This window comes from Esox lucius, chromosome 8 (genome assembly GCF_011004845.1).
Source record: "Esox lucius isolate fEsoLuc1 chromosome 8, fEsoLuc1.pri, whole genome shotgun sequence".
Lineage (NCBI taxonomy): Eukaryota > Metazoa > Chordata > Actinopteri > Esociformes > Esocidae > Esox > Esox lucius.
Window position 1 is genome coordinate 30,625,332 of NC_047576.1, and position 26,902 is coordinate 30,652,233.

General features: G+C 43.0%; 2 protein-coding genes across 6 annotated transcripts in view; one reads left to right on the forward strand and one right to left on the reverse strand.

Moving 5' to 3' along the window:
- Positions 1-17,717, reverse strand: trmt1l (tRNA methyltransferase 1-like). 3 transcript variants are annotated; one of them, XM_010872486.3, is made up of 16 exons: positions 17,629-17,717; positions 16,844-16,908; positions 15,967-16,107; positions 6,311-6,373; positions 6,098-6,211; positions 5,558-5,622; positions 5,313-5,469; positions 5,065-5,185; positions 4,586-4,921; positions 4,115-4,327; positions 3,755-3,945; positions 3,413-3,491; positions 3,126-3,289; positions 2,971-3,030; positions 2,585-2,711; positions 1-1,149 (listed from the first exon to the last, which is right to left on the reverse strand). In XM_010872486.3, the coding sequence occupies exons 2-16, from the start codon at positions 16,902-16,904 to the stop codon at positions 957-959; spliced, it is 2,085 nt and encodes a 694-aa protein (XP_010870788.1). In that variant the 5' UTR covers positions 16,905-16,908; positions 17,629-17,717; the 3' UTR covers positions 1-956. The 3 variants fall into 3 exon arrangements, with proteins under 3 accessions (XP_010870788.1, XP_010870791.1, XP_010870789.1); XM_010872489.3 differs by having other exon boundaries at positions 2,971-3,033; XM_010872487.3 differs by lacking the exon at positions 17,629-17,717 and adding an exon at positions 17,445-17,465 and having other exon boundaries at positions 2,971-3,033.
- Positions 16,482-26,902, forward strand: part of swt1 (SWT1 RNA endoribonuclease homolog) — a 34,787-nt gene continuing 24,366 nt past the window's right edge. The window contains exons 1-8 of one of the 3 annotated variants that reach the window (XM_010872491.4): positions 16,482-16,604; positions 18,370-18,447; positions 18,529-19,797; positions 21,238-21,361; positions 21,601-21,708; positions 21,893-22,084; positions 22,241-22,334; positions 25,545-25,920. In XM_010872491.4, coding sequence (XP_010870793.2) covers positions 18,385-18,447; positions 18,529-19,797; positions 21,238-21,361; positions 21,601-21,708; positions 21,893-22,084; positions 22,241-22,334; positions 25,545-25,920 — 2,226 coding nt within the window. In that variant the 5' untranslated portion in view covers positions 16,482-16,604; positions 18,370-18,384. Of the gene's footprint in view, positions 16,605-16,918; positions 17,167-17,717; positions 17,806-18,369; positions 18,448-18,528; positions 19,798-21,237; positions 21,362-21,600; positions 21,709-21,892; positions 22,085-22,240; positions 22,335-25,544; positions 25,921-26,902 lie in introns of those variants that run through there. The other 2 variants (XM_010872492.4, XM_010872490.4) reach the window with 2 other exon arrangements.

The window sequence follows — 26,902 nt, forward strand, 5'->3', positions numbered from 1 at the left end:
TCTTTTACCTATAAGAATTCAACATAACTTGTAAATGAATTCACAAGAATATTAAATATCAGTCAGCAGGCAGAATACATGTACGCTCACTGTCGGCTCAGTTTGGCTAGTTTAGCATGGTGAAAGGAGGGAGCCAGGCACAGGAGGCGGAGCACAGGTTTTTTAATAAAGTAGTCACTTGCGAACAGTGAGGTCAGTTACAGAGGGAGGTCTTATGTGAATAAAACCACACAAGAAACAGGTCAGTGCCTGGAATAAAGGTACTGTCACAACAGCATACAAAGTACACACGTAACAAACAATAACGCAAAAGGAATAAGGGAGCAGAGGGAACAGATCTACACTTAGTAATGATGGGACATGAGGATCATGTCTGACTGGGACAAGAGCATAGAAACAAACAATATCAAATTAAAATACAAAATATTTGTTTGAGAGAGGCCGAGCACGACCCCCACGGCAGGCCGGGTGCAACTGCACGTCCAGCCCACCTTTATTTACGCCACTGGACAGGACAGTCCATGGTGCATTCAAGACAATGTTGTGTGGTGCTGAGAAACCGGAATACAGGACCAGGGGAACGGTGGCAGCTAGAAAGCCGGTGACGTCGAGCGCCGGAGCTGCCCCGGAACAGGAGAGGCAGCCCGGAGGGAGACGTGACAGCTATCAACATCAAAAATGTTCTATTAAAAAAAGGAGAGTATATTTGTATTGCAATAATACTGTATATACATTCTTTTCTAAGAGAACATTTCTAAAAAGCTTACAAGTCAGGAATACTGGAATATAGGAAAACAAGGTGGAACATTTAAACCACTATAGAGTGTGCTACTCTTTAGAACCATTGTCCCTACTTAGAGAGTGAATGCCACTCTACATAAATATGGGCCCTAGTTAATGGTAGCGAACTGGAGACAGAGAGATGTGTTTTGACTTTGGTTCTCCATAGGGCTGAGTTACTCCACGACCCGTAGCGTCTCCTCTGGGTTTTGAGTTGCTGAACTATTGGTGTAAGTAGGCACGCTGTATTTTGTGAGCACAGCCTTGAACTGGTCCAGCGTAGCGTCGGTTCGCACCCCTGTCGGGTCAAAGTGGGTCCGGCTCACTCTGAAACCTGCCTCTGTCAGGTACTGCAAGAATTTATTCAACCTTCAAAGAGACCAATGGAGAGGAGGAAATTTAACAGGACTGGTAACATTTTCAAGTGCAATATATTGTATCAACTAAATTATAATATTATAAAAAATATAATTAAACATAATTAAAGCCTTTTTTTTAAGTTGCTAAGTAGGTAATGATATATACCCATTAATATACAAAGAATATAATTATTAATGACTCATGAGCTTAATTCTACAATTGTTTTCCATAAGAGTCCATCCTCTCTCAAGGTTTGGGGACCACACGATTTCGTCTCTGCTCTTTGCAGATGATGTTGTCGTGTTGACCCCTTCTAACCAGGACCTTCAGCATGCGCTGGGACGGTTTGCAGCCGAGTGTGAAGCGGTGGGGATGAAAATCAGTAACTCCAAATCCGAGGCCATGGTCCTCAGTCGGAAAAGGGTGGCTTGCCCACTTCAGGTTGGTGGAGAGTGCCTGCCTCAAGTGGAGGAGTTTAAGTATCTAGGGGTCTTGTTCACGAGTGAGGGAAGGATGGAACGGGAGATTGACAGACGGATCGGTGCAGCTTCTGCAGTAATGCGGTCGATGTATCGGTCTGTCGTGGTGAAGAAAGAGCTGAGCCGCAAGGCGAAGCTCTCGATTTACCAGTCAATCTACGTTCCTACTCTCACCTATGGTCATGAGCTTTGGGTCATGACCGAAAGGACAAGATTCCGGATACAGGCGGCCGAAATGAGCTTTCTCCGCAGGGTGGCCGGGCGATCCCTTAGAGATAGGGTGAGAAGCTCGGTCACCCGGGAGGAGCTCAGAGTAGAGCCGCTGCTCCTCCACATCGAGAGGGGTCAGCTGAGGTGGCTTGGGCATCTTTTCGGATGCCTCCGGAACGCCTTCCTGGGAAGGTGTTCCGGTCCCGTCCCACCGGGAGGAGACCCCGGGGAAGACCTAGGACACGCTGGAGGGACTATGTCTCCCGGCTGGCCTGGGAACGCCTCGGTGTCCCCCCGGAAGAGCTAGAGGAAGTGTCTGGGGAGAGGGAAGTCTGGGCATCCCTGCTTAGACTGCTGCCCCCGCGACCCGGCCCCAGATAAGCGGAAGAAGATGGTATGGTATGGTTTTCCATAAGTATCCAAAATTTACTAAACAATATCCAGCCTCAAAACATGGTTAAAACTATTGTTTATATGTATTGGCTGGCCAGCCCGTGCTTTCATTCCTCAGTCAATGAATTTGAGGGTAGTTACATTTCTCAAGACCATCCTTGTTACCAAAACACCAGTAGGGTGACTGCTTTTTTATTATAAAAATGATGGATCCCAGATCTAAAAACATAATTTGTGATATTTGAGATCTACAGTGAAAAAATTGGGGAAGGCTTCTTAAAAAAGAAAGCAAAAAAATGTGTTTGTTCATACTCTAGGTAGTTATAATAAATAAATAAGTGTTTTTGTTAGAAGTGACTTACTTTGGCATATTCATGCCTCGGATGCTATGTCGGTGTATACTGTAGTAGAAAGCTGGGTGCTCCAGAGAGGCATCTGATTTCAGCTTCTTCATCACGTTACCTGGCTCATCTCCTGTCTTCCTCTTTCCTGGGTTACAATGTGATAACATTACTACAATATACAAAATAACATTATTACAATATATTGAATTTTCAAAAAAATCAACATCACATCCAATTTTTTGGGGGGGCAGACAGGTAAAACTCCCTCATTTAGCACACACCCTCATCCAGATCTAATTACCACAGTGGGAATCAATTCACATGCCCGACATTGCAAACACTACGCTCTTACTGACTGAGCTACACAGGGCAAAAAAAGACTAAAGAAGTGTGGGTGGTCTTACCTGAATGGTCAGAGGTGTTGCACTCATCCACCTTCTGTACCTTGATGACTACCCCACATTCTACTGAAGAGAAAGAGGAGACGTACATTAGGTCAACAGAACACCTTCTCCAAACACGTACCCATGTGGAGATGCACGCCAACGGTGAAACCTACCTTGGTTAGTGAGTGCAGCAGTCCCATGAACAGAGGACTTTAGGGTGGTGCATTCAGACTCACAAATAAGAGTCTTCACCAGCGGCTGGATGTCGTCCATACTGTGCTGAACGGCTGCGAAGAGCATTCTCCTCAGGAAGCCTGTGTTAAACAGAGGACCAGACCTGGGGGGGAGGGGGGGGCAGAGGGTTTAGTCAAAAACGAGGCTTCTCAGGAAGATTCCACTGTCTGAAACTCAGACACCATTGTCAAATGCCCGATATTTAGAAAATGACAAAACGGTGTACCATAGCGGCCCCAGTTCCACGGCTGTTTTGCCAGGCATGCTCCCGTGGCAGTGACACGGCAGTTGTCTGTACAGGTTTTCTATAGGAGAAAAGTGACCATTATAGCTCCATAGTGACATGGTTTTCCACTACCCAATAAGAAACATCTAGTTTAATTTGTCGTATGTATGATACACAAAGTATATGGCATTTCGACCAAACATTTGACTAATTTACGGACTTACTCTCCAAATCTGGACATTACCCACATCATTTTACCTAACCAGGTTCTTGCTCAGACACCGACTAAGCTCCCACCTTATTCCTATAGAGTCTCCACAGCCCACTCCACAGCCCACTCACCCTCCACCATGCTCCCCTGCTTGAGGAACACCCTCTCCTCGCACCACTGGCAGTGGATCAGCTGTCTGATTCTCTTGGCTGACTCGTCCGCCTGGGTCGGACCCCTGAGGACCCGAACCACCACAAGGACGAAGTGTTCCAAGGCGACGGCCAGCAACACCTCGATGCCCTTATTGCAGCGTGCTGCGGACCTGCGAGAACATAACACGCGTGAAACGGGACACAGGAAACACTAGTTAACGCTTTAAGCCAGCTTAAAGAAATTAACGTAGTTAAACGATGACGAACACAATGCAAAAATTAACGCATCTTCAAACACAAACACCCATTCTGTGGTAAACCCGACATATTTCCACCTACCGGGCGACAGTAGCCAACACCATACGGGCCGCCAGCTCCTTGTAGTACTCCGTGCGCACTATGTTTGAGCCGTAATGGCGCAGCGTGACGTTGAGGGACTTGGAGTAGAGCGAGCTGGTGTCCGTCGATGTCACGGAGATGATGCCTAGGTTACGAACGTTCCGGAATGCTGAGTCCAGATAGTTGACCGCCGTGCCGAACGGGTCCAGATGACTGTGGATGTCACCATGGTCAACAATTTGGTTGTGTTAGGCTGCGATGGATAAACTAAAGCATTTCTGCAACTATTATATTTATTGGCCTATTGTAAAAAGCATGACAAAACTTTGGGATTCTTAAATTTTTTGAGTGAGAGAGGCAATCGAAATCATATAAGTTAGAAGGTAAAGAGAGCGCAAAGGCTTCTCCTGGCACAGGGCTATTACATAGCTACATTCCTTTAAATGTGAGCTGAATGTTTCAGTTACTTACATGTAGTCGAAAGGCCTCAGGTGCATGATGACGTTGGCGTCCATCTTGGCCACCTCCACAGCTGCAATGGTCATCCCATCCACGCCCCCCCCCGCCCCCCCGTCGGGGACACGTGAGGACCCCCGCGAACCCTCCACCCGGATGTGGTTGAGCTGGCAGTTCTCACGGATCATCTTGACACAAGCCTCGTTGACATCCGTTATGGTCACCTTGACGGCGTTTCGCAGGTGTTTGGCCCACTGGAGCCCCATGATGCCCGTGGCCCCAAATGCATCCAGACAGTCCAACGGGTTGCGCTCCTCAGCCAGGACCGCCAGGGAACAGAATACAAGCTGTCTGTAAAAACACAGGCGACGTCACACAAAGGTCAATGCATCCACAAACAGAGAACGGGGTTACGTCGTCTTTACCCTCAGTAAAATCACTGAAGAAACCAAGTCAACATGTCTGCATCGTCACGGAGGGTTATAGTCTCTAACCTGTTGGTTTTCATCTTGCGGTTGAAGTAGGTGTCAGTTTTCTGTGGGGTTGTGTGGTTGGGCATGAGTTGAACGTTGGTCCCCAGCTCTTTCATGATCTCAAAGGCCAGTCCGGACGGAGCTGTCAGCACAGAGAAAGAGACAGAAAGAGGCCATAAAACAAGGAGAGGATGAGTCCGGCAGCCAGAATCCCATTTAAATCTCTGACCTTGAATGTAAGAGTTCTGTTTGGGTTGGCGAGACCTCACCTGGCTCTTCAAAGGACACGTCAGAGCTGCCCAAGTAGCTGGCCTCCGTCTCGCCCTTGTTAACATGGCGTTTCAGGTGACTGATCATGTCTGTCTTGCGAGCGATGGTCACAGAACATACCACACAGTGGTAATGGGCCCCCAGCCTGCCCGGTGCCTGAATGACAACAGCATTTCTGAGCGTTGCGCATCATCGCTAATCAGGTTGAATTCATGGCTTGATTTCAAGTGATTTAAAGACTAACTTGGTCGCCATTGGGGCTGGGCTTCAATTGCCTGCAGGGAAGGTGACAAATGCACATTCTCTGACCTGTGATGATCAGAGGTTAGTTAATCATCAGACCACATGCGGTAAGTTAATGCGATGCCATATCTATTGAAAACCTTCTGATAACTTTACTGCAGCCAGCCGTTAGAGATACACACATCTAAATAATACAGCCAACAACACAAGTAGTAATAAATAGTGTCTCTGCAGTGTGCATAATCAAATCTAGTTTAGCAAAGCAAGTGCTTGATTTTAAAGAGTAGAAGGCGTAAATCTTTACAGGTTACGCAACACTCACATTCCTAAAGCAGTTCTGCTCACACAGCTCTGTGTATTACCATTCAGATAGGACTTGGTGGGTACTGTATCGTTTCATTCTCCAAAAACATGTTACCACCTACATAGAGCTGAGTCAACTAATCCCTCTACTTGTGGTAGAGACTGAGCATGTAGGATCAAAGTATGTGTGCATACTGCAGAGAGAGTTCTGCACTGTAACACTACATAATGTATTTACCTTCAAACTCTGCATACACCTTCCAGTGGAGGTTCTGGAGGTGGCGTCGAAGCTTGTGGCTGTAGCAGGCCTTAAACTTCTCCTCAGGGCAAAGTGGACAGGCCTTCCTCCCAGCTGTGGAAAACAGAGATAGAGAACTTTAAATATTTAGGAGAACAGTTAATATTTAGTATAATTATTTGATAATTTTTACTTCATTTATTATAATCTTGCCTCCATTTAGATCAGTCAGCCCTTCCAGGCCCTCGAGTTTGGTCTGGATTGATATATGTCGGTCTGAAAAATGAAGTTAAACAAAAAGTGTTACAACAACAACATACATGTTTGAGGAAACCTGGAAGACACACCTTCCAGGTAATGAAAATCACAGCTCAGCTTTGGAATTCTGGTGCTGAGACAGGTGAATTGTCCCATCACAGAGCTAAGCTGTGGACATTCTGATGTTCATACCAGGGCTCTTCGAGCAGGGCCAGTCATTTTTCACAGTTAAAGCTTACGTCACTGCGATTTCTGCCTCTCACCTAGACATTAGCGCAGCAACCCCAGGGCCTCTGTAGGTTGCGTGTTGACTTATGCTTGGGATGGGGACCTGGATGCACTATGTGCAGCTACATTTGAACACTTAAAGTCTGTGCATCTTCTCAGCTACACAACTGCTTCGCTCCTGGTTCCAGCCCACATTAAATGTCTGGGCAATCTAGATGCGTTGTTAGCAACCTTTGCGTACTGAATTCACTTCTGGCCCCTAAAGTGACTTTGTACCTAAATGCAGCTGTGCTATGGTAATGTTAAGATTGTATTGGATTTTTTTCCTTTACTACTTTCCCATTGAGGACTAAAGGAAGTTGTATGCCCTGTGACCAGTATATGAGTGGCACACAAAGTGCGGTGAAAATGTGTGCCCCCTTCCTGATTTATTTTATTATTGCATATTTTCACATTTTCATACAACATGCAATATAAACTTAAAGAACCTAGGTAAACAATGGCTCTGATTGTGGTTCGCTGGGGTCCCAGAGCCTTAAAAATGTATTAGTAATTACCCCTTTCCAGACTGATATTTCCCAACAACTTGTTTCTTATCTCTACCGGAATTTCTTTGGATCGCTGCATGTTGTGTTGCTTGTTGAGACCTTGCAACCTACTTCACATTGATGGTGAGGTTCTATATGTCATGTTTAGACTCAACAGGGTTTGCAGTAATCTAGCCTAGGTGTGTCTGCTCCAAATGAATCCAATGATCAACTGAATCTTCGTCGTATATTTTGTATGAAGATCTGAAACTATTCAATGGGACAAATATGCAGTAATGAAATCAGAAAAGGGACAAATACTTCACATTTGGTTGAATAACAAGATAGGCTGATGAACAACAATATACACAGTTTGGATTTCTATGCATATATGTGAAGGACAACAGGCGCTTCCTGTCATGTCTGCTACTGTCATAGTCTGTACAATGAGTGAATGGTGTTTTTATCTCATGGAGGGCATAACGACCTGTGGCCTTCACTTGACTCTCCTAAAGGGGTTTATGAATCCACTATATCTCTTCGGGGAGTGAGAATCTCAGTAAGGTTGCATTACGCTGTGTAATTTTGATTTTTTCCTGAGCTCCGAAAACAAAATGATTGAGTTCAAAGAATATGTTGTGATAAGAATGGAACAATATAAAGAGAGATCTTATAGTGCGAGACGAGCAGTTGCTCCGCCGACTTACTTGGCTTATTACTTCGTAAATAAAGTATATTTTGAACTCACAAGCTTCGGAGTCTGAGCGATATCTTTTTTGAGGGATTTTTCTACGACAAAGGCTGCCTATCTCAACTGGATGAGTATGCATTCCATTGTCCTAACGAGATGCAGCTCTGGCATCTTTGGGTAGGCTGCCTTTGGCTGGGGTGCGGGAAATACACTATATCCTGTTTACAACCTTACAAATGAATATCCACTATGTTATTCTTCTTTAATTCCTTGGGATCAGTGTCTAATAGTACGTGCTTTAAGGTTGCAGTACCTCTCTAGGAGGCTAAAGGTATTGTCTCTGTTTTATTACAGCATGTTCTCTGTGTGCTAGGGAGTAGAGTCTGTCAGAGATAGCACAGTCTTGGTCTGGACGATAAATGTAACATATGCCTACTAATGAGTGACTCTTAAGTGAAATTGTCGCAAGATTGTTATTTCACGTTGTATGCCTTTAACAAGTCTGGGCTCTTTTATAAGGAGATTGTCTAAATGAAGAAAAAGCAAACTTAGCTAGAAACTGACTGACGGATCATCTTTATTTGGATAAATTACTGTCTGGACTTTTGCCCACAGAATCATTGTAATACAGTATCCTAAATGTAAATTTGGAGATGAGATCAGCTATAAACCGATCAGCCATAACATTATGACCACCTGCCTAATATTGTGCAAGTCCCCCTTTTGCCGCCAAAACAGCCCTGACCTGTCGAGGCATGTACTCCACTAGACCTCAGAAGGTATGCTGTGGTATCTGGCACAAAGTCGTAAGGGATTTTTATAAGAATGCATTATACTCTCACACTTCATGAACATTGCAATATGTAAATCACATACTCAGATAATCAATATGGTAAACAGTATAATCATCAATGTATACATCTTGTATTGAAATGATCATGAAAGTATCAGCAGCAAACCATCATGTGCCTTAAAGTTAATGGACCTAACAGCTCTATTGGTTTTGAGTGTCTCGAACATGAACCACCAAAGTGTGATGATTTATTGGTTTGGAGGACGGACCCCAAAAGGTTGTGAAATAAAGGTAATATACACCCAAGGGATTAACATAAAGGGATGGTCAGAACATATCATGTAAGATGCTACTGTATAAAAGTAATGGTCCAGACCTTAGAACGATGGGTATATCTGCAAAAGGGCCTGGCTTTTGTGATTGTCATTGTTCTATGACTCATTTAAATCTATTTGGATTCAGAAGTTCCTGAGTTGTTGCACATTTGTTTGTGAAAGAGTGGACTTGTTTTTCCACTACATAAATTGAAGGCACCGCTGACATTTGGGTAGAGGCATATTTCTTGGCTAACTGCCCAGGAGGAGTGGAATTACACAAACGGTGGCCACAACAGAGATAAGCATATTTGCTTTTAGTTTGGGTAATTCAGACCACTTGATTATGTGGCGGGACTCCAAGTAAGGTCTCTCCAAATTTAACAAACTATGTTTTAGTGGATATGGAATTTTTGAATCCAATACAACATACGCATGTTAACAATGTAAATAATACTCCCGGTAACGTTCTTCATATTTGAAAAACAGCTGGACCGGCTAGTGCACGAGTATGTAAATCTAACACTGGGCAAGGTAACGGATCTTAAAGACTTTGCGTTCACCCGGTTCGAATGTCATCATTGGATTGTATGGGCGTTATCAGTGGTTATCACCCTCATAGATATGGGTCAGAAGGGTCCTACTACGCCTACTGGTAGGCTCAGAAGGCTGTTATCATCCATTTGCATGGTTAATCACGGATAAATACACGAGAAGGACAACTTAAATAGATCCAATCCCAGACGAATTCAGGTCGCTGATACAAGTAAGACCATTAAAATGGGTTAGGGTAAGTCTACAGGTAAGACCATTAAAATGGGTTAAGGTTAGGGTAAGTCTACAGGTAAGACCATTAAAATGGGTTAAGGTTAGGATTAGGGTAAGTCTACAGGTAAGACCATTAAAATGGGTTAAGGTTAGGGTAAGTCTACAGGTAAGACCATTAAAATGGGTTAAGGTTAGGATTAGGGTAAGTCTACAGGTAAGACCATTAAAATGGGTTAAGGTTAGTGTAAGTCTACAGGTAAGACCATTAAAATGGGTTAAGGTTAGGGTTAGTGTAAGTCTACAGGTAAGACCATTAAAATGGGTTAAGGTTAGGGTTAGTGTAAGTCTACAGGTAAGACCATTAAAATGAGAGCCTTTAAACTGTGATGATTTCGTCAGTACTAGATTATCTAAATACTAAATTAACTGTGTGAATGGATGATAACAGCCTTCTGAGCCTAGCAGTAGGCTAGCAGGCCCCTTCTGACCCATATCGATGAGGCTGATAACCACTGATAACGCCCATTCAATCCAATGATAACATTCGAACCGCCTGTTGCGTTGAGAAATGGCTGAACTGGTAAGTGAGAGTCAATGAGGAGATCTCCATCTGTATATGTGTGAGAAAGTCTGCGTATGTGTGTGAAAGGAAATGTGCATGTGTAGGGCGGGGTACCTGAAATTGTGTGTGAAAGAGAGTACCTAGAGAGTTTTGTTTATAGTGTGTAAATAAAAAGGGAAAGGAGTTTGTCTACCAGGGAGTGCAAGAACAGGGAAAGTGTCTGTTAGTCTATTAGGAGAGGAAGAAGTTGCTGTCTCGTCTTATAAATGAGCGGGGTCCAGTTCATGGTCCAGTTGTCCAGGATTAGATGTGCCCATAATCAGTCAAATTTCAGAGGCCACAGGAAGAAATATGGTTCTAAATTGGTAATTTAAGGACGATGAAACGATCAGGGAAACAACATGCACAAGGTTGTTTGTGAAACGTACGTTATATGACAGATTTGTCCAGAAAATATATGCACTGCAATACATCCGTTTCTGACACAATTATATGAACAAGGACTGAATGTGCACCATTACACGACACAAGGCAGCTAATAGGAAGCCACAACACCACAGAGGCAAGTGAAGTTCAAATGATTTGTACTTCAGCCAGGCCAGAATTAAATGAGCCACTTGTAAGACAGATGCAAACCAGATGAGGAGTTGTGGTTCTAGTCAATGTAAATAAGGAGAAGAATAAAACATGAGAAGTGCCACGAACAGAGACATAAATTCTGTCCCAGTTTCTTCACAAGGACATATCAAACAAGTAGAGATAACATTACAATCACCATCCATTCAGTATCAATATACACAGAGCGAGAGGTTATATTTGTGATTTTAACACAGGAGAAGAGATATGGAGAGTTAAAGTTGCATGTATAAAGACAAAATACACTCACCTAAAGGATTATTAGGAACACCATACTAATACTGTGTTTGACCCCCTTTCGCCTTCAGAACTACCTTAATTCTACATGGCATTGATTCAACAAGGTGCTGAAAGCATTCTTTAGAAATGTTGGCCCATATTCATAGGATAGCATCTTGCAGTTGATGGAGATTTGTGGGATGCACATCCAGGGCACGAAGCTCCCGTTCCACCACATCCCAAAGATGCTCTATTGGGTTGAGATCTGGTGACTGTGGGGGCCATTTCAGTACAGTGAACTCATTGTCATGTTCAAGAAACCAATTTGAAATTATTCGAGCTTTGTGACATGGTGCATTATCCTGCTGGAAGTAGCCATTAGAGGATGGGTACATAGTGGTCATAAAGGGATGGACATGGTCAGAAACAATGCTCAGGTAGGCCGTGGCATTAAAACGATGCCCAATTGGCACTAAGGGGCCTAAAGTGTGCCAAGAAAACATCCCCCACACCATTACACCACCACCACCAGCCTGCACAGTGGTAACAAGGCATGATGGATCCATGTTTACGCCAAATTCTGACTCTACCATCTGAATGTCTCAACAGAAATCAAGACTCATCAGACCAGGCAACATTCTTCCAGTCTTCAACTGTCCAATTTTGGTGAGCTCGTGCAAATTGTAGCCTCTTTCCTATTTGTAGTGGAGATGAGTGGTACCCGGTGGGGTCTTCTGCTGTTGTAGCCCATCCGCCTCAAGGTTGTGCGTGTTGTGGCTTCACAAATGCTTTGCTGCATACCTCGGTTGTAACGAGTGGTTATTTCAGTCAAAGTTGCTCTTCTATCAGCTTGAATCAGTCCGCCCATTCTTCTCTGACCTCTAGCATCAACCAGGCATTTTCGCCACCAGGACTGCCGCATACTGGATGTTTTTCCCTTTTCACACCATTCTTTGTAAGCCCTAGAAATGGTTGTGCGTGAAAATGCCAGTAACTGAGCAGATTGTGAAATACTCAGACCGGCCCATCTAGCACCAACAACCATGCCACGTTCAAAATTGCTTAGATCACCTTTCTTTCCCATTCTGACATTCAGTTTGGAGTTCAGGAGATTGTCTTGACCAGGACCACACCCCTAAATGCATTGAAGCAACTGCCATGTGATTGGTTGATTAGATAATTGCATTAATGAGAAATTGAACAGGTGTTCCTAATAATCCTTTAGGTGAGTGTATGTCCTGTGGCTTGAGGTAGGGGGTCAGAGGATCTGGTCAGACATTCCACACCTAGATGTGCCAATATTTAAGATGTTCTTAAAAGAAGGGAAAGGTCAGCTGGCTAGCCCGGCCCGAGCACGGTGCAGGTAACAAAAGGATGAGGTGAAGTCAACCGAGAAGACAAAATGGATCGATGAGCCCCCACCATACAAAGGGACGCAATGTCCAGCAGTGACAGTGACAATTAAAGGAGAAGTTGAGATGGAAAAGGAAAAACCCCTGATGAAATAACTGAAGGGGAAACTTGAGATACAAGTGGATTGCTACAGAGAATGTCTAGATTGGATAGATTACACTAAAGCAGGAAAACAGAGGGAAAAAAAGATGAAGGACAACCAACGAAAGGAGCATCAAAAGGAGAAACAAATTATGGAGGATCGGCTACAGGACAGCTATCTGTAAAAAACGAGACATTCACAGGCCATACAGGAAATCGAGGAACAGCTAGAGCAAATAAGACGAAAACTAGACCATACTCAGTGGGTGGAACTGGAGTTACAGGATGACAGACAGCCAGGAGGGAGAGGAGCAGCCAGAGGACTGCAAGGGAGCCACAGCTCCATCAGGACAAACGGAAGATTGAGAAGCACGCATGTGTTAAAAACACCAGGGCATTATGCAAAGATGGAACCCATTTTAGTTAATTGACATCAGCATCATTAGTGGTGACGGTGCTGAGAGATGGCGGCATGACATGGATGACAGGAAGTGCCGTTAGAGATGGCCGTTCCTTCGACTCATACAGACAGGAAGAAGATGGAAGGCCCTAAGGGAAGAATTCCCAGCCGTGGTGGATACTGATGTTCTGAAAAGAGCACCACTGGGGGGGACAGAAATCGCTGCTGAATATCTACAGAAGCAGGTGCAAAGATGGAGAATGAATATGACCCAGAAACAGACTAGTGTCTCACATGTTTGGGAAGGCACTGGTAGAAGCAATGCCAACTCCAGTAAAGAACCAACTGGAGAATGAAGTGGGACTGACAACGTCAAAGTCACAAAGGGTTCAGTGACCATTTTGTCCATGCTGTGGACAGATACAGGCAGAATGAAAAAGGACTGACTGAGCAGGGGAAAGACATTTAGAGAAAGACTGGCTGAGCAGGGGAAATACATTTAGAGAAAGACTGGCTGAGCAGGGGAAATACATTTAGAGAAAGACTGGCTGAGCAGGCGAAAGACATTTAGAGAAAGACTGGCTGAGCAGGGGAAAGACATTTAGAGAAAGACTGGCTGAGCAGGGGAAAGACATTTAGAGAAAGACTGGCTGAGCAGGGGAAAGACATTTAGAGAAAGACTGGCTGAGCAGGGGAAAGACATTTAGAGAAAGACTGGCTGAGCAGGGAAAGACATTTAGAGAAAGACTGGCTGAGCAGGGGAAAGACATTTAGAGAAAGACTGGCTGAGCAGGGGAAAGACATTTAGAGAATGCTCACCCAACTGCCAATGGATGAACTGACGACAAAGAAAAAGACAAGAGCCCCGGTGACAACAGTGACCACTCCTGGGGTGGGAACCATGACACCAACCCTCCAGGGAGGTCAACACCCAGCACAGCAGACACAGGCTCTATATGCACGTCCCAAAACACCAGTAGTAAATGTGTACACACAGCCCCCCAAACAATGGCAAGGTAAAATAAAGTATCAAACACGAAAAGGACCGGGAGGCCCACAAGGGGTCTTTTGGGGATGTTACCAGGAGGGACACAACAGAAGAAATTGCCCAACAAACCCATGGGTCCCCAACTTGAACCCCGACCATTGGAATAATCAGAATTGGCAGGGTAACAATCAGACCCCGGGAAGGTGGCAGGAGTCTCAAGGCCGGCCCCACCAGGGTCCTGTGAATCCATACGCAGGGCAATACCAACAATGCTGAGGAGGCCCAGAGAATTCTATAGGGGAGGGGCAGTTTGCAACAGCAACTTTTCAAACTGATAAAGAACCAATACTGTAGGTTTAGATAAATAACAGGGACACACCAATGATGGTAGATACCGGAGCTACTTACTTAAGTCCAAATTATGCCTCTCACCTTCCCAGGTCAGGCACAGATGCTAAGACAATAGGATTCTCGGGACAAACGCAGCTAAAACCCATGGCTGCTTCATTAAATCTAACTACGAGTGGACGCTCGGCAAAAATTCCTATATTGGTTTCAGAACACACTCCAGTAAATCTATTAGGAAGGGATGGTATTTATGCACAGATGGATGATTTCTATATTCAAATGGACGGTAATTGCCACAGATGCTCAATTGGATTGAAATCTGGTGAATTTGGAGGCCAAGTCAACACCTTGAAGTCGTTGTTGTGTTCTTCAAACCATTCCTGAACATTTGTTGCTTTGTGAAAGGGGTCATTATCCTGCTGAAAGAGGCCAATGCCATCAGGGAATACCATTCCCATGAAATTGTGCACATGGTCTGCAACAATTCTTAGGTAGGTAGTACGTGTCAAAGTAACATCCACATGAATGGCCGGACCCAAGGTAAACCAGCAGAACATTGCCCAAAGCATCACACTGCCTCTGCTAGCTTGACTTCTTCCCATAGTGCATCCTGGTGCCATGTGTTCCAGGTAAGAGACACACATGCACCCAGCCATCCACGTGATGAAAAAGAAAATGTGATAAATCAGAACAGGCCACATTCTTCCATTGCTCAGTGGTCCAGTTCTGATGCACACATGCCCATTGTAGGCGTTTTCGGCAGTGGTACAGGGGTCAGCATGGGCACCCTGACTGGAATGCGTCTACACAGACCCATATGCAACAAACTGCAATGCACTGTGTGTTCTACCTTTCTATCAGTACCAGCATTCACTTTTTCAGCAATTTGAGCTAAAGTAGCTTGTCTGTTGGATCGAACCACACAACCCAGCCTTTGCTCCCCACATGCATCAGTGAGCCATGACAACCCATTACCCTGTCGCTGGTTCACTGCTCTACCTTCCTTGGACCACTTTTGATGGGTATTGACCACTACAGAACGGGAACACCCTACAAGGGCTGCAGTTTTGGAGATGCTCTGACCCAGTCGTCTAGCCATCACAATTTGGCCCTTGTCAATGTCGCTTAGACCCTTACGCTTGCCCATTTTTCCTACTTCTAACACATCAACTATGAGGATAGAATGTTCACTTCCTGCCTAATATATCCCACCCACTAATAGGTGCCATGATAACGAGATAATTAGTGTTATTCACATCACCTGTCAGCGGTCATAATGTTATGGCTGATCGGTGTACTTTTTCATTACGTTTTGGTGTTCTTGTAGAAAGGTTACCACACTGGCACGTTCAATATTGAATGTCTATAACACTGGTCCCGTGAACCAAGGAACAAGGTCTGACAAAACAAGGGCCCCACACCGTTTCAACTAAAGAGACCTTTCATGTGGGCAGTATTAAGCCTGGATTTGATCATCTGAAAAGACCAGCTTCCAGATTTATTTCAGCCTATATTGGCCTTGAAAGGTGTGATTGAATTTTGTATTCAGGTTGTGCACATTATTACAGCGTCTACCCTGTGTGTGGTACCTGGTATCCTCATACAGGGAACCAAGTTTAGACATAATCTCAAGTTTGTATTACCGCTGGTTGTGATTGATGATTTTGCATCACTGTCTCCCACCAATGCCTCACTCTTCACCACAGTACTGCTGGCTGAAGAAACATCCTCTTTTGCTGGCTGGCTCTCCTCTGGGTCCAGTGTGTGTGAGCCTCCATCCCCACCTAATGGACAGACTAGACAAATCAAACAGGTGTCCTAATGGACAGACTAGACAAATCAAACAGGTGTCCTAATGGACAGACTAGACAAATCAAACAGGTGATATGGGAATGGGATTAGGAAGTAATTCATTGTGATTCTCAAATGATTGAGTCAAACAAGTTAATGATTGTCAGCCCCTACGCCAGGAAGGTTATTTGGTTTCTAAGAAATGCAATGGACCGATGAGTCTTAAAAAATATATAATAGGAAGACATCCAAATATTTTACTTGACAGGATTTGTTCCTGTTTTCGCGGAGAGAGCGTGGGAACGGTATAGCGTACTATGTGAACTGTCGTTGCGAAAAGGCATACAATGTCTTGAAATGATGTGCACGGCAAGACCTACGGTCCTGTTACGGAGCTCCGTGACCAGACCATTGCTACGTAAAAATCTAAAACGAGAATAATCTAAACTGATTTGATAAATGAACACTATGTGATGACCATTCGAAATATGTAAGTTATTTGCCATGGCTACGTTTTTCACACCATCTTATTTCCAGTTATGAAGATTATTTACAACTAGGTCCCATGGTGGAGCTCCGTGATGAGGCCCTCATTTACTTCAGCTGTTGAAAAGTCCGATTCAATATATATTTGCTTTTGTATAAGGAAACCGGGTGCAGCTTTTATTATCTATGAATTAACGTTATCGTTATTTTTCATTAAAATACATATAATTGTAGTTTTCTAACCTTTTATATCGACGTCCTCCTGGTGTAGTTGTTCGGCGTCTGCTTCCTTGAACTCCGCCATTTTACTAAAGTACAGCAGGGATATACGCAGGCTATGCTTTACTCCCTTTACGCAAACTGCGTAAAGCTGGTGCTGCAGGTTTATTTAACCTATTTTCTGTATTACTTACAAAAAGGTCATTTTAAATGCAAATACTTATTTTGTCGCAACTATCCATTTAACAGAAATATAGTGACAATTAATGTTTACAAGGTGTAGCCTATGGTTTGGTTGGGGGACCAAACTGGAATGTGTTTTGGTGCAAAAATACTAATCTACACAGGTATAGTCTTAAGTCTGTTTTACACAAAATTCCCGAAATAAAGCAAGAATAATCGTATCCAAAGGATTCACTTTTGTCCGCTCTGTTAGTTACTTCTTAAATTTCGGCATCGTGAAATACGTATATAATCAAACTTCACATCCCATGAATCACCAGACTTTCTGTTTCCGTTAAAGCAACAACATTGCGCTAAAATAAACGTTTAATTAGCGAACATTTACAACAGACTTTATAATAGTAAGAGTTAGATTAAACAGAACAAACACATAGCGATCTACCCGAATTTGTCCCAACTCTGACAAATGTTTTACAACGGAAATTGTTTTTTGTAATGAATACATAGACACCGATGACGCGAACAAAATGTTCGGTGTAGGCTATTTGACAGTTGTTCATTCATGAAGCTAGCAAGCTACACTACAGTAGCTAGCCAGTGATTTTATGGAAAAGAGTACAACTAACCGTGTTTCTATGACGTTGCTTTCGTAATTATTCTAGCACTGACTTTGATTATAGCTATTATGTGAGTTAAATAGCTATACTACTGGGTTGCGTACTGGTCCCGCACGTCTGGTGAAGACTAATGCACTAACTCGTTCTGGACTCGCGTGTCTGCTATGACTATAATACGATGTAAATGTAAGTATTTCCTAGAAAGTATCTAGATTTATTTAATTGCAATTTTGTGTACACGTTTTTTGTGTGTGACACGTCTTGTTTTTGACACGTCTGGAGCTAAATGCACGATGAGTGTGGTGATCTGAAATAGTTAACGACACCAGCCTTTGGTTATCTGGATAACGTTAAAATGTTAGCCAAGTAGGGAACTATAGTACAGGTAGTCTAGTTATAAAAATGTGTCTCTACTGTGCCTTCACTAATGCAGTAGTAAGCTATGTATTCTGTGAACATACGAACAGTGAGCTAGGACAGTCTTGTCTCCACTGAACTCATTGACTGCAGCGTATAATTTTTTGAGGTACCGTCTGAGGGCTTGGTCGATTGCTAATGAGTGACCCTAGACCAAATTGCCAATATCAAACAATTATTCAGGACTTAGTTGTTCTGAAATCTTTAACTCACCAGAATGTGGTTTACAATGTGACTCTTGAGTCCAAATTAAACTGACAGGACCAGTTTTGTATTTCACTTTGATGAAGAATTTCATTTTAAAATAGAATCTTTGTGCTGCTTTCCCCCCAGGAATTTTCTTCCAAGATGTCGAATAAGTCCAAGAAGAAGAAGAAGGAGAAAAGGAAGCCCTCCAGTGAGGACAAAGAGGTGAGGCATTTGATTACACATTTTATTCTTATCAATACTAGTAGTGTAAACCAAGGCTAAATGTGTGTTTTTGTTTTCCAGGACTCATCACAAAAACAAGGGGGCTCTAAAAAACACAGTCTACCTGAAAGGAAGCAACATGGCTGCTGTTTTACAGAGGACAAAACAGGGAAAGAGAAAGGAGCTAGCCACTTTACCACATGGAATAGCACAGCAGGAAACAGTCAAAAGAAAGACAGAGAAATCAAAAAGGCATTCTACAGACTGGGGAAAGCAACAACGTCACAGGGTTCAGAGGGAAAGTCCACCTGTCCTCTTGACACTCTTCATCAGGACATCAGGAAGACTGAGAATATGACAGCTACTTCAGATGACCAGACAGTAGACCGAGGGTATTCCAAAACCGTCAGCAGTCAGGATAACAAAATAAAACTGTACCAAAGTGGGGAGAAGAGTCCAGAAATTCAGGGATGTTCTAGGAAGTTTTTACCCGAGAAGAATCCGGTCACAACAACTTTGAGCAGATCCTCAACCAGCCACGAGAACCCTTCATCCTTCTTTGCCCATCCAAAGGAGCAGAGTAGGATGCAATTGAAGAGGTGTAGACCAGTCGAGGAGCCTGACCCCGGGAAGGAAAAGACCTTCCAAACTAGTCTTTCCCATGACCCCCAGATATCCCTCTCATTGTCTGAGGAACCGGGGGAGAAGAGGAGGAATCTAGTGAGGAGGAGATCTGAAGAGGTGTCGGAAACCCAAAGGCACCAAACTGGTAGAAAGTCCCCTGGTTTTTCCTCTGACAAAACCACTAGGCACTCTTATACCTCTCCTAAAATCAATACCTATGAGAAAAAACCTAATAAATTAAATCATATGCCTATCACTCAAAAGCGAGAGTATGTTCCTGAGCTGTCCAAAATATCCAAGACATTTAAGTCCACGTGTGCCAAGGTAGAGAAGTCACTAACCAAACCTAAGACGCATTTCATTTTTAAGATCCCAAAGAAGACCAAAACTGTGCTACCTCCAGTCAATAATGCCATTTGGGGAGATGACCAGGAGGATTGTAAACCCATTAGTACTAGTACTAGTGCTGAGGTGGTTATTACTGGTTCCAAGTTTTCTCGTCATCCAGGGAGTGCGTCCAGATTTTCAGACTCCAAAGACCGCAGTTCTGCTGCTGTCAACAGAACCCAGCAGCAGAGATTTGACACAGTTCCAGAAACATCCAAAGGTTCAAAAAAAGGCTCAATGGCCCCTGTACAGCCCAGCTCATCCAAAGCAATTACATTTTCCTGTAACAGACCAACATCCACAAAAGACAATATAGATTTGTATGATAATGACCAAGAGGTAGGTTTCTCAACACATGATGTGTATGTGTGTTTGAGTATGGAGGCCCTGAAACCCAATATTTTTTTTTATTGCCAACAGTCCAAGTTCATCTTTTCAACAACTTTAGTATCTTATTTAAACATCTTAATATTTTAGTTTGTTAAACTAAGTCATTCAAATGAGATAATAGGTATTTTATCTAATTTGGCCTAATTTGTTGCAGCACCAATTTCGCTTGTCAGACCATGTAATGGTTGTGGAGCCATTCGTTGATTCCGTCCATTGATTGACCAATGATAATTGATATTTCTTCAATAGCCTAAAGAATGGCTTCTTTTTATTGCTGGAGCATTAGGTCAGGTGTTTGATTGTTAAGTAAGGAGCAGAGTTGTGGGTGGAACCTATGGCTGATTTCAAACATGGTCTTAGGCCTTATCTTTACTCTGGTTCTGCTCTGTCACAAGCTCTGTGCATTCGTTGATTATCAGGTTTCTTTGACCTTCACAGTTTTTTAAACTATACATATTTGGTTGTTTTTATTTACTCTACCCTATGAACATAATGACCTGCAGGTTCCTGGGATGCTGTTCTAGGGACTTTGTGAAGTCTTGGAAGATAGCTTTTGGAGAAAGTTTGTCAGGATGGCCATCGTGGGAAGTCCCAAACGTTCTCTATTTAAACTATATGTCTCTGACTGTGTTTCGGTGGGGACCCAGAGCTGTAGAAATGGTTTTGTAACCCTATCCCGATTGATATGCATCAACAAATGGTTTCCAAAGATTTAAACCAAAGTTACAGTAGTCAGTATCTGTTGGCTGGCCCAAATCAGGCACCTATCTTTGGTTTTATTTTTTTTCTCCCACACTCCTACTATAAATACTACCCCAAAAAGATCTGAGCAAATTTAATGTGCAACACTGGAGAAAATCAGACAGAGGCTAAAACATTTTCATTGCAGTTTGTCATGTACAGTATGTGCCCCATGTCAGTAAACCACTCGCTTTCAAACTTGGAATTTCATGGTTAACTGTATGATTAATATTCTGCTTATAATGTACATATAAACATGTTATTACACATCCATCCCACAATGGAAGGTGTAATAAATTAGCAAAAGTCCCCAACTGCATCTTTAATGCATAGGTATTGTCAGTCTTTAGTTCAAAGAAGTATCAATAAATTATCGAATGGATGAAACCATTTGTGGATGGAATCAATAAAGATATGGCTACAACAACCATTGTATGGTCTAAAAACCCCAACTGTTGCTGCATAACTAATGAGGCCTAGTTACACAAAATTACATTTGTTTATTTAAAGAGTGTTTCAAACAAGATAGTCAGTCATTCAAATGACATAGTATTGCATTTTAATGATTGACTATGTTAAAACAAGATAAACATGCACAAAATTCTGGTGTGTACTTGCATGCATTAATTCTGTGTATATATATGCTAGATGCAGCTGACGGAGGAGCTCCATCTGGCCCGCAGTGAAAGGAGGCTAGAGCTCAATGTAGTAACAAGCTATGGAGAGCTCACCCGCATGGACATTGACACACCAGAGGGGGGCGCCACACTCAGTGAGAGAACCACCACTAACACTTCACACATGAAATACATGCCATACATTTAATGAGGAATTTGATGCTGTGCAAATGTAAACATTTATCCACATGTGATATACAATGTACAAAACCATAATTAGAATAACCAAAATTAGAATTTCCTGTCAGCGCCTAGCCCCTAACAAAATAAATACATAAGGGCTTAAGAGATGGACTGAGTAATCAAAATCTCATCTCTGGTAACTTTTGTGTAGGTAAGGCCGAAGATGACCGTAAGCAGGATCTTATCATTGTCATGGACACCAACATCCTCCTGAGTCACCTGGACTTCGTCAAGATAATGAGGTCACGTGGTCTTGGGGGTGGGTGAATGCGAAAGGGATATCTTAGAGAAAATGAATGCCATTATATGATTTCCATTCAAATTAACACGTCTAATTTGAACAACTCTGTCCGTCTCTCTCTTGCCATCTCCCCTCCGCACATATGTCCCTGCTCCTTCCCTCCTCCTCATCTCTCCTGTCCTTCCTCCCCTGACCCCATCAGCGCTAGGCCTTCCAACGGTGCTGGTGCCTTGGGTGGTACTGCAAGAGCTTGACTCTCTGAAGAATGGGAAGAGGCTATCTAGCTCGGTAGCCCAATTGGCTACTCCTGCCGTTCATTACATCTACACCTGCCTGAAAACCCAGAAGCCTCGCCTCTGGGGCCAGTCCATGCAGCAGGCCTCTCAGAGCAGCTGTGAGTCCCCCATCATCCCCACATGTATACTCTCCCTTGCCGGCAGTGATATTCAAACCAATACATTTCAGCAGTTGTGTAGTTCACTTAAAATGCTAGCAATTTCCTCTCATCAGTAGTGGTTACACATGTCTCTTCTCCTTTGCTCTCGGACAGATGGACTTAATGCTGAGAACAATGATGACAGAGTGCTGCAGTGCTGCCTGCAGTACCAGAGCCTTTACCCAGAGAGGGCGGTGATCCTCTGCACGTGAGTCCCTTAATCTCACGGATACACACAGGCCTTTTCTCTATGTGCTCAGCTGATACATGTATGCAGGGTGTGTGTGCGCCTGGGTGAAGGCAGGTAGTTTGGCGTTGTGTGTTATGCTGGGTGGACAGTTCTGAGTTGTGTGACATATTGACTGGTTGGAGAATTTTCTTTATTTAGTTTGTAGTAGGGATGTCCCGATCAGGTTTTTTTGCCCTCGAGTCCGAGTCATTTGAGTTTGAGTATCTACCGATACCGAGTCCTGATCCGATACTTCTATAATATATAAAAAAAGAATAAAGAAGAGCGGAAAAACAGATCCAGGATGTTCCTTATTTTTTATTTAATTCACCTTATTTTAAACATTCAACCACAGGACCTACGTACGAACTCCAGATGTCTGTGGTGAACGAAACATGGGGTACATCTGATAACAGGACAAGGAGTTTGTCACAAATCTTCTTATAAAGGGCTGGCAGAGCTTTCTCTGTGAAATAGTGGTGAGACGGCATTTAAAATCGAGGTTCTACGTGCTCCATAAGCATAAGAAATCCAGGGTTCTCTACAAAGGCGAATGGCAGGTCACTCATTGCGATCATTTGAGCTATCTTGACTGTGATGTCCTGCGCCTTCGTGCGGTCACGGGGCATTTTTTCTCTCCTCTTCAAACTCTCCTACAGCGTGAGCTGACTCGTCTTCGGCTGGGTTGCCTGGGAAACTTGCTGTATTGTGTCGGGTGTTTGTTTTTTGAGGTGCCGTATCAGGTTTGTTGTGTTAAATGTAGCCTTTTCCTTTCCACCTCTTGCAATCCCAAGTATACATATCTCACAGTTTGCTATGGCAACGTTGTTGTCATCAACTTTATAACACCTCCAGACCACAGACATACTCGTGCTTTCCGCTTCCTGCACGCGTTGCTGTTTCTGTGTGGAGTCAAAAGGGTCTAACTCTGTGCCACCGCATAACTACAGATGTGTTAAATAATGAGAATATATATACATATATATCCGAGTCCTGATCGGGAGGTAAAGTCCGATTCCGATCGAGTCTGAAACCACGTGATCGGGCCCGATTTCCGATCAGGTGATCGGATCTGGACATCCCTAGTTTGTAGTTGTGTTGAAGGTGGCAAACAATAACATTTTCTACCGTCATGGTGTAATTCAATATTACACATGAATTTCCACCTCCAGACTATTTAAAAGCTTACAGCTACACCCAGTCTACAGTTTAGTTACCTAGCTGACACACTTATCCAGAGCGACTTAAAGTTAATACATACAGGATTCAGATACCTTGACTTTTTCCATATAATACCCCAGTGATGATAAAACAAAAACAGGTTTTTCGAAATGTTAGCTAATTTATTTACATAAGTATTTAGACTGGGTGCATCCTGTTTCCATTGATCATTCTTGAGATATTTATAAAACTTGATTGGAGTCCACCTGTGGTAAATTAAATGGATTGGACATGATTTGGAAAGGTACACATTAGGGATGTCACGAGGACCGATACTTTGGTACCAAGTCAATGCCAATATTCTGAAAACGTTACAGTACCCTTTTTTTGTACAGTACCATAGTTACTGGGGCTCCAAAACATGACAGATGGCGGCAAGTGCAGTTCTGCCTCGACTCATCGAAAACAAAAACCGTAAGAGTCAGGCGGATGGTCAGGGAGTAATACATTCGCAAAAAGTGTCCGAAGCTTCAAGGCAATTTGACAAAATCACTTTTGAGTTCCAACCCGGCACAACAGGTGTTGTTTTCGGAATGGTTGTTTTGAAAGTTTGTGCATAAAAGGTTAATGAAATCTGGTCAATTCGAGGGTTGTCATTCGGAGTTTGAGACACGCATGCGAATGGAAATTAGAGAGAAGCTTTTGAAAGAGCAAGTTAGACAAGAGAGTCATAGAGCTACCTATTTGATGGTCATAGAACAGTAATTTGAGAAAAATTGTAGAGAATAATTTTGTGATGGTTAACTATTATTTGAGTCATACAAAAGAGTAGTTAAATTTGAGAAGTCGACAAGATAATTATTAAGTGTGGCTTAGTTATTGGAAAGGGTAATAGGATTGTCTAGAGAGCAATGGAGATTGTGTGTATGACTTTTCATTTCGTCAACAAAAATAGTGAAAAAAATATTTGTTAAATTGGCCCTACCTATTTTTCAGTGGCAGTTGACGAGACAATAACTGACTGAATAGAAACTAAACATATTTTTTTGTTGGCAAAAACAAGACTAGATGAAATTATCTTTGTGACAATAGTCTTATTGAACTACCATAGTTGGAAAGGAGGGTTTTGGGAGCAGAGGTTCTCAGTGTTCTTTTTTCAAGATGCAGTAGAAGAGGCAAGCTCAGGAGACAGAAGTGAGAAGGATTTAGGAGATGGAAGAGATGATTGGAGAGATGAGGAGAGAGAGGTCAGGGAGAAAGAACAAGTATTATGGTGGCGAATGACCTTGGTGGGGTCTGACCATGTAGGGGGGGGGGGGGGGGGGGGAGTGGATACAAGTCATCAGAGGCTTTGAGAAGGGTAGCAATGAGGTTAGTTGATAGACAGCATCTAGTCAAAATGAGATCAAGTGCATTACTTGCCTTGTGAGTTGGAGTTGACTGGGAAAGGCAGATGTCAAAAGTAGAAAGGTGTGTAAACAAAGGGGTAAAAATAAATGAATTGAAAGCTGATGTTGGAAGGTCATCCAGTAATATGAATTGTGAGTTTTTGTCTGGAAAAGAGCTAATATGTGAAGTCTCCAAGAGCACCAGCTGGATGGTAGATGACAATAATTATGGTCCTATTAATTACATTTTAAATATCACCCCTCCATATAAACACCTAAGGCAGTAGTGGTGCGCATGTCAGCTGTTTTGCCCACTTGCGCTACTAGTTGGTTATCTTGGTCTAGTTTTGTTTGCTTCAGTCAAGCCCTGTGTTCTATTGCTCTTTTGTGGAGAATAGTGCAGAGATAAGGGAGTACCACCATATAAGTCGATGTATTACCAACCATTGTGTGTTAACTTTCTGACACTTCCAAGTAGCAAGAAATAGCTGTTTCCGTTGTTTGGGCAGCATTGTCTGGCTTTCTTAAAATTGACTAAATGTTTGTAGCTCTGAGTAAGCTTCTATGAAGTGACTCAAATGTCCAAAATGGCTTGGCTTAAACATTTTGATTTAATGTGGTTGTGTATCTATGTCTACAGTAATGACAAGAACCTGTGCAGTAAGGCCATTCTGAGTGGGGTGAAGGCCCTCAGTAAGACGGACCTTGTGGATGAGGTGGACCGGCTCAAAACCACTGGTGGCCACAACCTGACTCCCCTCCATGTACAAATGCACACACCGACCCCCACCCGCACACCCTCCCAGACCAGTCACCACCAGAAATCGGTCACCTCCCCAGGACAGCAACAGAATGATGGAGGGGAAAAGAAAGGAAAGGAAGAGAGAAAGAAGGCAGCAGAAGAGGCTCGGGAGCTGAGCAGCTGTGTATCAGAAATGGAAGACTGTCTAAAGGGCGTACTGTCTCAGGTGCTGGAGGTTGAGATGAAGGCAGCCTATGAAGAACTATGGACTGAGGTAAGTGTTACAATCTGCTGGGACTGGTTCTTCAAAAGGTCTAATCAGGGAAGGTTAAATGCATGGAAATATTGTGAAAGAATAATTGACTTTCTAATACTTTGAGGGTATTAGAAACAGAAATACTGTTCTTTTCCTTAAACTTCTGTAAATCAAGTTTTGGTGCTGCTCTTTTTACTTGTACATTTACAGTGGGGAGAACAAGTATTTGATACACTGCCGATTTTGCAGGTTTACCCACTTACAAAGCATGTAGAAGTCTAGATGGAGTGGTGCTCTTCTTTTATCTAGGAACTTTGACAGGAGTCTCACTCCTATAGCTTTAACATGAGATAGGGTGCAGGTCAGGCCGCAGGCTGTTAGCCAGCCTGCTAGCTTAGTGGAGTCTGTCAATAGCATAGCCAGAGTAGTTAGTACAGCTTTACCTATTGCCACTGTGACTCGTTCCAGGCTGAGAAAAGTTAAGCAAGGTAGTGCTAACAAAAACAACCTTATTAAGATAAAGCCTTCCTCCACCTCTGTCAAAAATAAAAATGATTGTTTCACTTCGCATCTCAAAATGGGACTCCTAAATATTAGATCCCTTGCTCCAAAGGCAGTTGCGGTAAATGAATTAATCTCTGATCATAAACTAGATGCTATTGGTTTATGTGAAACGTGGCTAAAGCCTAATGAATTCACTGCCTTAAATGAGGCCTCTCCTCCTGGCTATACTAGTGATCATATCCCTAGTGCGTCCCGAAATGGAGGGGGTGTTGCTAATATTTATAACAGTAAATATAAACTTACTCTCAAACATATCACTGAGTTTCATTCTTTCAAAGTTTTACTCATGAAAGTTAACCAGGCCGATAAATCATTTTACATAGCTACTATTTATAGGCCCCCCGGGCCATACACATTGTTCTTCAATGAGTTTCCAGAATTCTTGTCTAACCTTGTAGTCATGGCAGATAGTATTCTAATTTTTGGCGATTTCAAT